The sequence below is a fragment of the Gadus macrocephalus genome, chromosome 7 (assembly GCF_031168955.1).
Source record: "Gadus macrocephalus chromosome 7, ASM3116895v1".
In the NCBI taxonomy this organism is placed as follows: Eukaryota; Metazoa; Chordata; class Actinopteri; order Gadiformes; family Gadidae; genus Gadus; species Gadus macrocephalus.
This window is the reverse complement of record NC_082388.1, coordinates 5900746-5911359: the sequence shown is the minus strand read 5'-3', so window position 1 is coordinate 5911359 and position 10614 is coordinate 5900746. Positions and strand designations below refer to the sequence as shown.

Here is a 10614-nt window from a genome sequence, read left to right as displayed (position 1 = left end):
TTGAGGATGGAGTCCTTAAACTGTACATGCATTGCTGTATGAACTACAGTGCAGTCTTCCTACACCTCCTGACGTTACTGACAGTTCATGGTTCAGGAGATGCACCTTTGAGCTATTTCAGTAAACTGGTTGATTGTTGGTTGATCTAACACTTCACTCATTTCCCTTCTTTAGAGAAAGTCAAGATTCACCTGGTAGCAATTTACCAATTCAGGACAGATTTAGAAAAAAAGTCTAATGGAAATGTATAGAAATATGCTTCACATAATGTGACAACTTGTTCAACCATTTTGCATGTAAAGACTTATCTAATGAACTAAGGCCTAAATGTTGTGGGGGTGAGACTATTCAATAGAGACCCATTACAATACATTTTGATCAACATTACATCAGCAATTGATAATGTAGGAAAGAGCAGAGTATTGTACATAATCATTTGCATGAATGTACCAAAGCATTTGCAACTTGTTCAAAGAAATGAGAAACTGCTTTTTTGATGTGCACAAGTGACACAATGATGTGAAGATTGAACAGGTAGTTTTGAGTATTTCAATTCTGATCTGAGAAATGTACTTAAGCGGCTGAGAACTTAATGATACCATACGTTGCTATATTTTGCATGGACATAGCTGGTGTTAAACACCACTGTCGCCAATAACAATTTCATTTTACTCGCTCACAAAATTACATTATTTATGTATTACCTTTTTATGTTTGTGTTTAATCATTTTTTTTAGGTTCAGCCCATCAAACGGAGACGTTTGTGCGCATGAAGGTGGCGCACAAACATCTGTTTACAGGTGGAAGGGATACTGCCATTAATTGCTATCGGTGAGAAGCTCTTGCGGGATCCAATGTTGTTAATTAAATGCACCACCTGTAATTTGTAGTGAACGTATATAATTGTAATTTATATAATTGACTTGTGTGTTCATAGCACTTTTATTCAACAAATGGAGTTGACAGGACGGGTGACCCCACTGCAGTCCAAAAAGTGGGATAACCTTAAAACGAAATATAAGGTGAGGAGTAAGATGAAAGCAATATTGTTTTGACATTAAGTGCCTTCTTGCTGTGCCATAGTTGTAGGTATAACAGGGAAATATTAGATTGCTAGGAGCCTAGTTTTTTTATTATATTTTTATTGTCAGGATTGCAAGTGCCCTGCCTCAGGTCAAGGCACAGAGGATGGCAGGCCCACAGCAGGGACATGGCGCTGGTTTGCCTTAGGGCCGTTACATAGTCAACGCGAGTGACGCGCTTCCTTTCAAAGTCTACACTGCATGCGCAAACGTCACGGGCAATGCATGACATGCAATACACCACTCACGCCACGGGTGGCAGCAGAGTCACCGGTGTTTTCACGGGTGACATTCCGATCAAAAAGGCTACGGAAGAAGAGTGCATTTCATTGCCCCTTTTACATCGGCGGCGGCAACGCAGGAAGCGGAGAGATAGGCGGTGGTATGTGCGCCCTTTAAATACCACACGAGATCAGGATGGGGAATTTGTTTCTTTGGTGCTTCCAATGCGAAGCCTGGAAGAGGAGAGGCATTTCCAGTATTTTCGGATGTCGGCGCCAAAGTTTGATGATCTCCTTTCGCAAGTCATCCGATATCTTCCCGACTCTCACCAAAACCACTTGAACCCAATCGGGGCTTCCCAAAGGCTTGCGGTTACATTGAGGTACCTGGCAACCGGTATCGGCCTGCAAGCTCTTTCGGCCAGCTATAAGATGGGCACCAGCACTGCGTCGGGCATCGTGGAGGAGATGTGTTCTGCCATCTGGGACGCCCTTCAGGGGGAGTTCATGGCCTTTCCTTCCCGCGGTCAGTGGCAGGACATAGCGGAGGACTTTTGGAGGCAGTGGCTGTTTTCCCTGTTTGTCACACAGTAAGTCAGAGGTTGTAAAGTTGCAAACTCAGGATGTTCAATCTGTTCATTTGCAAGAGTTGGAGTTGCAATTCAAGATAAAGCAGTTAGAAATTGAGGCAAAAGATAAAGAAGAGGGGAGGAAGTTCGAAATGGCGAGGTTGCAGCTGGTACATGAGGAAAGAATGAAAGAATTGGAGATGAGGTCATTTGAGATGCAGTCTCAGAGTGCTAGGTCTCATACATCTTCTGCTTCTCCTCGGTTTGATGTTGGGAAGAACATTAGTTTAGTTCCTCATTTCTCTGAGAAAGAGGTGGAAAGATACTTTCCCCATTTTGAGCGTGTAGCCACCATGTTTGAATGGCCTAAAGCTGTATGGACATTGTTGCTGCAGTGTGTCTTAACAGGTAAAGCACCGGAGGTCTACTCTTCATTAGCACTTGAACAATGCGCTGACTACGAAATTGTTAAAGCAGCCATCTTGCGGGCCTATGAGCTGGTTCCAGAGGCCTATAGGCAGCGATTCAGAGGTAGTCGTAGGGTTGACAAGCAGACCTTTGTAGAATTTGCCAGGGAGAAGGAAATTCTGTTTAATAGGTGGTGTGCATCTCAAAAAGCTGAGACTAAAGAGCAACTTCGTGAGTTGGTACTTTTGGAAGAATTCAAAAACTGTGTTCCTGAAGCAGTTGCCACCTATCTTAGTGAGCAGCGTGTAGCAAGAATTGGGGATGCCGCTGTGCTTGCTGATGATTATGTCCTCGCTCACAAAGCTGTCTTTAATGATAACCCTCGTGAAGCTAGGAACCATGCGTCTCCTCGTCCTCTTCGCTTTACAGCTGGCAGTGACGGTACTGGTTCCTCAGGTTTTTCTACCAAACCTGCTAGTTCTGGCTCTGGAAATTCTGAGAGAGTTTGTTTCTTTTGTAAAAAGCCTGGTCATGTAATAGCTGACTGTTATGCTCTTAGTAGGATACAGCAGGCTAAGCCAGTGGCATTGCTAGCTTCTGTATCCTGTCTGCCTGGTGCCAAAGATGGTCTCAGTCAGCTTACTGAAAATAGGCCTGGGTTGGGGAAAGGTAGGAGTGAGCCCAGTGAAGGCAGCATTGAGCCTGATCTTTTTGCACCTTTCCGGATGAAGGGGTTAGTGGCCACCTCGGAGTCAGAGACATTGGTCCCGATTCGTATCATAAGAGATACAGCAGCCGCTCAATCTTTGTTGGTGGAGGGAGAACTGCCCCTCTCGGAAGAAACCTCTACCGGTGAAAATGCTTTAGTGCGGGGGTGTGGACTGGCTTGGTTTGAAGACCCATTGCATGATGTTTATTTACAGTCTGGCTTGGTTACAGGCCTTGTGACGGTGGCAATTCGCCATGAACTTACTTTAGTAGGTGTGGACATGATTCTGGGTAATGATTTGGCTGGTGGGGAGGTGTTCCCTAAGCCCATTGTTGTTAACAACCCAGTTGGCTCTAGGGGTGTTAACCAAGGTGATCCGTTATCTCCGATGCCAAAAGTGTTTCCTGTTTGTGTTGGGACTCGCGCTCAGTCAAGGAAGGTTGAGGAGGTGGTAGACCTTTCAGATACGTTTATTGTTCCTTGTGGAGAAACTGTCGAGATTGTGTCTGCTGGTCCCTCTGCCACTTCTGAGTCAACTGTAGCTAAGCAGTCCACTGATTCCATTGTAGGTGAGACTATTGAGGTTACATTGTTCCACCCTGTCACCTTGGCTGATGAGTCTGAGACTCAATTAAAGGTTGGCAGGGAGCAGCTGATAGAGGCTCAGAAGGCCGATCCTTCCTTGACTAAGGGTGTAGCAGCAGCATTGCCTAAAGATGAGATTGGTGCCTCTCAAGTGGTTTACTACTGGGAAGATGGTATTCTCATGCGTAAGTGGGCTCCTTCAGCTGATGATAGTGGGTGTAATACTGTATATCAGATTGTTGTCCCTGCTGGTTACCGTGCACAGATATTGAGCTTGGCTCATGATAGTGTTTTGTCTGGTCATCTAGGGGTAGCTAAAACGTACTATCGTATATTCAAACATTTCTTCTGGCCTGGTTTAAAAAAAGATGTTTCAAGACACTGCCACTCGTGTCATACATGTCAGGTGGTTGGGAAACCAAACCAAGTGATTCCACAGGCTCCACTTCATCCCATCCCTGTGATGGGGGAGCCATTTGAGTTGCCGTTACCCAAGTCAAAATCTGGTCACCAGTATCTCCTAACTTCGAAGTGCCGTTTAATTTGGAGGTTGATGCAAGTGGGACTGGTGCTGGTGCTGTCCTGCTGCAGGAAGATTCTTCTGGTATCGATCATCCTGTTTGCTATTGCTATTTGCCCTAGAATGTTAATGCTGACAGCATGGCTGTCATCTTAAGGGAGGGGGTGTTACGTGTCAATATTTATTTGTCTGTCCCGATGTACGTGTCTGCCATGTCTCTTTAAGTTACAGCCTCCTGAGTGGTGATTGCGGGCACCTGCTTGAAGCTGTGGGTGCAGCCTATAAAAGTGGATCCTCCCTCCGGCTCTCACTCTCAACTTCCTGACAGGATCCCAGCCTTTGTTTGTGTTGTACTTCTTCTTGGTTGTAAATAAACACCTTTTTGCATCATACTTAGTATGGTGTCCGTCTATGTGTTGTGGCCTTGAGCCGGTCGTAACAGTCGGGGTGATTGACGAGAAGCATGTCAGAGTCAGAGCTCCAGTACGATCGGGAAGTGACTTCCATAATTACAATTTTTTTTTTTTCAATATTCCCTTATGGCTGCTGCTGATGCCAACTATAGGTTTATTTATGTAGATGTTGGCGCATACGGGCGTGTGAGCGATGAAGGTGTCTTGGGTCGCAGTGCCTTTTGGATCCAGACTGGCAGAGGGCGACCTCAATCTACCCGCCCCTGCTGTCCTACCAGGCACCACAACGCCCAGTCCTTTTTTTTTCCTGGTGGATGAGGCCTTTCCCCTACAGGTGAACCTGATGCGTCCCTATCCAGGTGAGAATACAAATATTTGATAGCTGTTGGAAATAAACACAGGTAGCCTTTGAATAAGGCCCAGAAGCAATGACAAAGAAAGCGCACACGGGTCTTGGCTGGCTTAGTTGTATCTCGTTTACTGATTATTATATATTATATATAATATTGTCAAGGATGATCATACATCGGTCTAACGAAAAAACAAAAACTAAAAAAAATGCATGCCCGGGCACAAGCAATGGGACTGTTTACCTGCTGTGCAATATATCTAACCTTATGGCACTGTAGGCTACTCAGTTGCCGTGAGCCTATAATTCGCACCCCGACAACATATAATCGTAGGCCAGGTGCCTTTCCACAGGATAATCTGATGCGACCTGTGCAGGTAATTAAAAACAAATTGGTAGCTGATGGAAATAAACGCAGGTCTCTTGGATAAAACACCCCAGGCTACTTTAAAGCAATCTGCATGTCCAGAGAAAGATTCGCTCACAGTTCTTGTATGGCTGGCTTCTGGTGTGTTAGCTCGTTTACATATTTATTGTTTTAATCACATTAATTAATTATACATGATTTAATTAATTATACATGAATTTGTCTAACGGAAAAAAATGCATAGCCTACCCAGGCAGGCACGCAGTGCGCGCAATGGCACAGTTTACCATTACTATTCAAAAGCCGTGTAAAGTTGGAGCCAGCCAAGTCATCTGTTCCGTCATCTGTTCTGTGTTCCTGCATGACACTTATTTGTCTTCTCATTAGGTACTAACCTGCAGGATAGGAAGCGCATCTTCAACTACCGACAGGCCAGGGCGAGACGCGTAGTGGAGGATGCCTTTGGCATATTGGCTGCGCGCTTCCGAATTTTTGGCCATCCAATTGACTGCCAACCTGAAAAGGCTGTGAAGATTGTGAAGGCGTGCGTGGCTCTACACAACTTCCTGGCATCCATCGAACGAGCCAGATACATGCCCGCCTCCTTTGTGGATACGACCGCTGACACCGGAGAGGTCACAGCCTGGAGAGTGGAGGCAGCATGTTGAGGGGGACCGGAATATGGTCGACGGACCACGGTGTTCGGTCGGCAGAGCCAGACCATCTCAGAGAGCGGTTCCTGTCAGGGAGATGCTGGCAGATTATTTTTTGTCAGATGCTGCCGTGTTTCCCCCCCAGTACAATGTGCTACGATTGGGTATGCGCACTGACCAATAAATGTATAGACATTGGTCACTTGGAAGCATGACTTTTGATTTATTAGTTATCACATTACACAAGTTAACTAATTTGGTTTACGTCAAACTCATTAATTCATATCCATTTAAAATGTTTATACAACGAGCTACTGCCTTGACAGATGAATGAATTATTTAAGTGTAGGTCTATAGCCAAAGCTATAGCGCATAATTTCCACAGAAATTATATGGTAGGGAATATTAGAGAAAAGGGGTTTATTTATCAAATACAGAAACTTGACCCACAATACACGCACACGTTTTCCATTCACTCATGCTTTCAAATTTCATTCACTCAAAGAGGCTACTGAACTTATGTTTCACACAGAACATGAACACTTATGTTTCACACAGAATGTGAACACAAAACATTCCGTAATTAATTCAAACACTAAAACAAATAAGGCCAGTAATAGAACGAATATCGGGTGACAAGATCATTAAAATGGCTCATAATCATGCATCAGCTGTTTGATGTCGCGCATCAAATAGCACTTTGCCCTTGTGGAAGGGTTCGCATAAATTGGCACAGGTAATTAGTAAGAGACGTGAATGTCATTCTTATCACGTTCCCTCATCCTCTCTCTCATTCTCTCTCTCCCTCTCTTCCACCCTTTCTCTCGCCTTCTCCATCTCCTCTTTCCTGCCGAATTTCCTGCAGCCTATCGAGGAGGGCAGTCTCGCATGGATCCATATTCGGCCTGACGCTTTTTCTCTTTCTTTTACCTCCACAGGAGGCTGATGTCGGGGTAGGGGGATGAGATGGTGGGGTAACTGACTGAGAAACGGTCGAAGCCACTGCAGTCGGGGTGGTGGGAGGGTGGGGTGGAAGAAGGGAAGAGGTAGAGGTAGAAGCCAACAGAGTTGTGGTAGGGTCAGATAGTGGGGAAGAGGTAGCAGAAGCCACTCGTGTCGCGTTGGGAGGGTGGGGGGGAAGAAGGGAAGAGGTAGAGGTAGAAGCCATCAGAGTGGTGGGAGGGTGAGATGTGGAAGAGGTAGAGGTTAGAGGGTTAGATAGAAGTGGAAATTGGGATAGGGATGAGGCGGGGTTGAGGGTTGATGGAGGTGCCTGATCTGCCTGATAAACCTGCAAATTAGGCCTAGGCCTTTCCTCCTCCTCCTCATCATCGTCTCCCTCGCCTGCCTACAGAAAGACACCTTTTTTCAAACATCCTGACCAAGTGAATAGCCTACCAATTGTTTTCAAAAATTTGTTTTCAAAACTTTCTCTCCACACACACACACACACGTTGATTATGCCTACATACCGGAAAATTTGACTCTGTTAACATGTGCCTGATGAACTCGCTCAACCAGCTAAGTTGGGTCACGACTTTTGGATAGCCGAATGTTATTTGCCCTGCACCACTACTGCACGCTACCTCCCACTTTTTAATGCGCTCTTCCGTATTTGTCCCGGACAGCTTTCCAGTCCGTTTTCACTTTCACAACAGATTTTCCCAATGCACTTGCAACCTCCCTCCATGCATTCTCCAAAGCAATCTTGTTGGAATGTAATAGTGAAGAAGTATCATATAAATGCTTAGATAATCGTATTTGCTCGCACAGTTCTTCCTCTTCGCCCGCCATTTTATTAAAATTTTCTTCTGTAAATATAACCTATAGTTGAAATAATAATGTATCAAAAATTGGGACGACACGTTTTGCTACTAGTCATCACATCGGGGGCAGTTGCAGTGGGCGCAGCAGGGGCCGGAGCAGGGAGATGAGGGAGGGAGGATCCCTTCCTGCTTCTGGTGAGGGAGGATATTCTATATCAGCGGCAGGCGGATGAGAGGAGAGAGGTGGAGTCAAGGGAGCGGTTTGACCGTTTCTTCTCTCCTTGAGCGTTTGGTTGAGAGGGGTGAATGAATGAAGGATTGTATGGATGTAATGTATGTATGTATGAGATCAGATATTATCTATAAAAATAAATACATGTTTATCAACACTTTCTTTGTCTTTTTTCCCCTGCATAATTGGCCAGGGCCGCACGCCAAGGAGCTCCACTCTGTGACTCCGTGCCACATTCTCCTTCAGGAGGGTCATCTCCCTCCATGGCCCCATCCTCCACTGGGAGGTCATCGCCCACACCAACGCAAATGTTGTACAGTACTGCATACGCAGTCACCACCTGCACAAGTAAAAGGTTTAGAGAGACAAACAGGAATGTTAATGTAAATTAAGGTGTAATAATTAGGTTAATCCATAAAAGTTTTTTTACAATTATAATGTACAATAAGAAAGTTAAACAGACAAATATGGATAATTATGGAATTACATATACCTTTGGAACAAACTCACTATGTACTTCAAGTGCCTCTAAAAAGATGCACCTGAAGCGGGTTTTCATCATCCCAAAGGAACGCTCAACAATTGAGCGGTCCCGAGAGTGATGAGTGTTAAACCTTTGCTCTGCCATGCCTCTGAGTGGCCGCTTATATGGTGTGATAAGGGCTATCGGCTGTGTAAGGCATGGATATCCACCATCACCCAAGATGAAATGGCCTGGTGGAGGGTAATTGCCAGCCAGGTAAATTGAACTATTTTGCAGGATGCGTGCTTCATGCACGCTTCCTGGGAAGCCCACGAAGGTGTCAATGAAGCGACCCTGATGGTCACAGACTGCTTGCAGCACCATGGATGGATACAGCTTCCTGTTCACGAAGTCTTGACCATCAGGGCCGCAAGGACATTTCATTTGGATGTGGGACCCGTCGATGGCCCCAGCTGCTTTAGCGAAAGCAGGGTGCCCTGCCAGCAGGGCAAACCCTTCCCCCATGGCCTTGACCTCCTCATAATTTGATGGCAGCTTGATGAAACTGCCCCGGACAGCTACAACCTCCTCCGCAATTCTGTGCACCATTCAATGGACAGATGACATTGGTATGCCAAAAGCTCTGGACAGAATCCGATAGGCTGCGCCAGGGGCTATCCAAAACAAAAAGACCAGGGTCTCCATGGTGGGCCCCCAACCGTGCTGTCGCTCCGTTTGGAGGACCTAGATAGCCTCTCGTATAAGCCTGAAATCAGGGCGGGTGTCCTCTCCCTGGAAGAAGCGCTCCAGCACCGGCACGGTGGCTTTGTTTTGGCAGTAATGCATGGCCTGCAACAACAGAGTAAATATAGATAGATAGGTAAATAATATATATATATATTCTTTCATACATGTAGTATTCTTTGAGATGTTTGTCTTAAGAATAGGATTTTCATATATTTCAATAGCCTTCCGCCATCCCACTGGTAATAATAGTTGTATGGTTCCAACTCATCCTGCCCAAAGAGAGGCAAGGGGGCGTTCACAGAGGGATTTAAACGTGTGACACTTGACGGGGCTAGCTGTCAGAAAAGATTTCCGCAAACTTATGAAGCATAAACTCTGATTTTGATAAACCATCAGCTAGACAACCATGTTCAAATAGAATATGCCCCATCAAAAACACATGAAAAGCAGCACTATTCTCAATGCAATACAATTTAATACAATTTGACATTCAAAGCTCACATACCTCGACATTCTGATGGCAGACTCCGACAATAGAGCAATCGTCTCCTTCGTTCAACCCTCCGCCGATAAAGTCGTTCGGAGTCCTCCTCCAGCTCACACCACAGCAAATAAATATTGATCAGCTTCATTGCTTCCATGTTTAATTCAGAGGTGCACATGTGTTTACACAGCGGAAGCGGAAGCGCTTCCACACTAGCAAGTCATTCCAAAGTCTGAACGTTACAAACGCTAGGAAGCACTCGAGCTAGCACGTCTCATCTCCATAGGACGCGACTAGCAAGGACGCGTCCTAGCAAGGCTGCAGCCTTCACATTGGGAAACAGCCATGGACCTATAAAGAAGGGGTGGAATGCTCTGATAATTGGTCCATGTAGAATGTTACAAGAGTTCCTTAAAAGTCACAGCTGCCCCTTATATTGCCTGATTGTATTCCATTTTAATCTAGGCCTATTGTATTGTGATATGGTCGGGAGGGTTGGTTATCTGATGTGTTTCTATCTATAATGCAGAACTTGTTTACTTAACTAGTTCATTACAAAAACAAGAAAAATATAAAAATAAATCATTATCAATGTGTGCTTTTTCTTTTGCTTGTGCAAAATAACACTTGAAGTTTTAATTTTTTACCAACCTTAACATGCTTTTTTTTTTATCTGTCTTTCTCCTGTGGTTAAATTATAGTTAAATCATTTAGCTTTAAAATGTGTCATTAATGGGGGGGGGGGGGGGAGTAGTTAAATTGGGAAAATGTGTCTGTCACACACAATAATTGTACTTAAATATATTTTTGTCTTCATTCATATTTTGCAGATTGATTTTTCAGTTATTCCACTGATGAGTGAAGAGGATCTCGCAAAATACATTCCACAATATGGGGACAGATTGGCAACTGTTGCCTTCTGTCGCAACAGTCACCAGTTAGACAGGAGCTGCCAGGAGAAGTCACCTACTTGAAAGAGTAAGGGCAAAGTCTTCTGCCACGGATAGCAGGGGAGTCAAAATTATGGGGACTTCTGAGAAAATGCA

General features: G+C 44.9%; 1 protein-coding gene across 1 annotated transcript; it reads right to left on the bottom strand.

The window, feature by feature from the left end:
- Positions 1 to 7579: 7579 nt before the first annotated feature.
- LOC132461283 (putative nuclease HARBI1) lies at positions 7580 to 10197 on the bottom strand. The gene is made up of 3 exons (XM_060056327.1): positions 9590 to 10197; positions 8368 to 9186; positions 7580 to 8214 (listed from the first exon to the last, which is right to left on the bottom strand). Exons 2-3 carry the CDS (start codon positions 8944 to 8946, stop codon positions 8026 to 8028), a joined length of 768 nt encoding a protein of 255 aa, XP_059912310.1. The 5' UTR covers positions 8947 to 9186; positions 9590 to 10197; the 3' UTR covers positions 7580 to 8025.
- Positions 10198 to 10614: the final 417 nt, after the last annotated feature.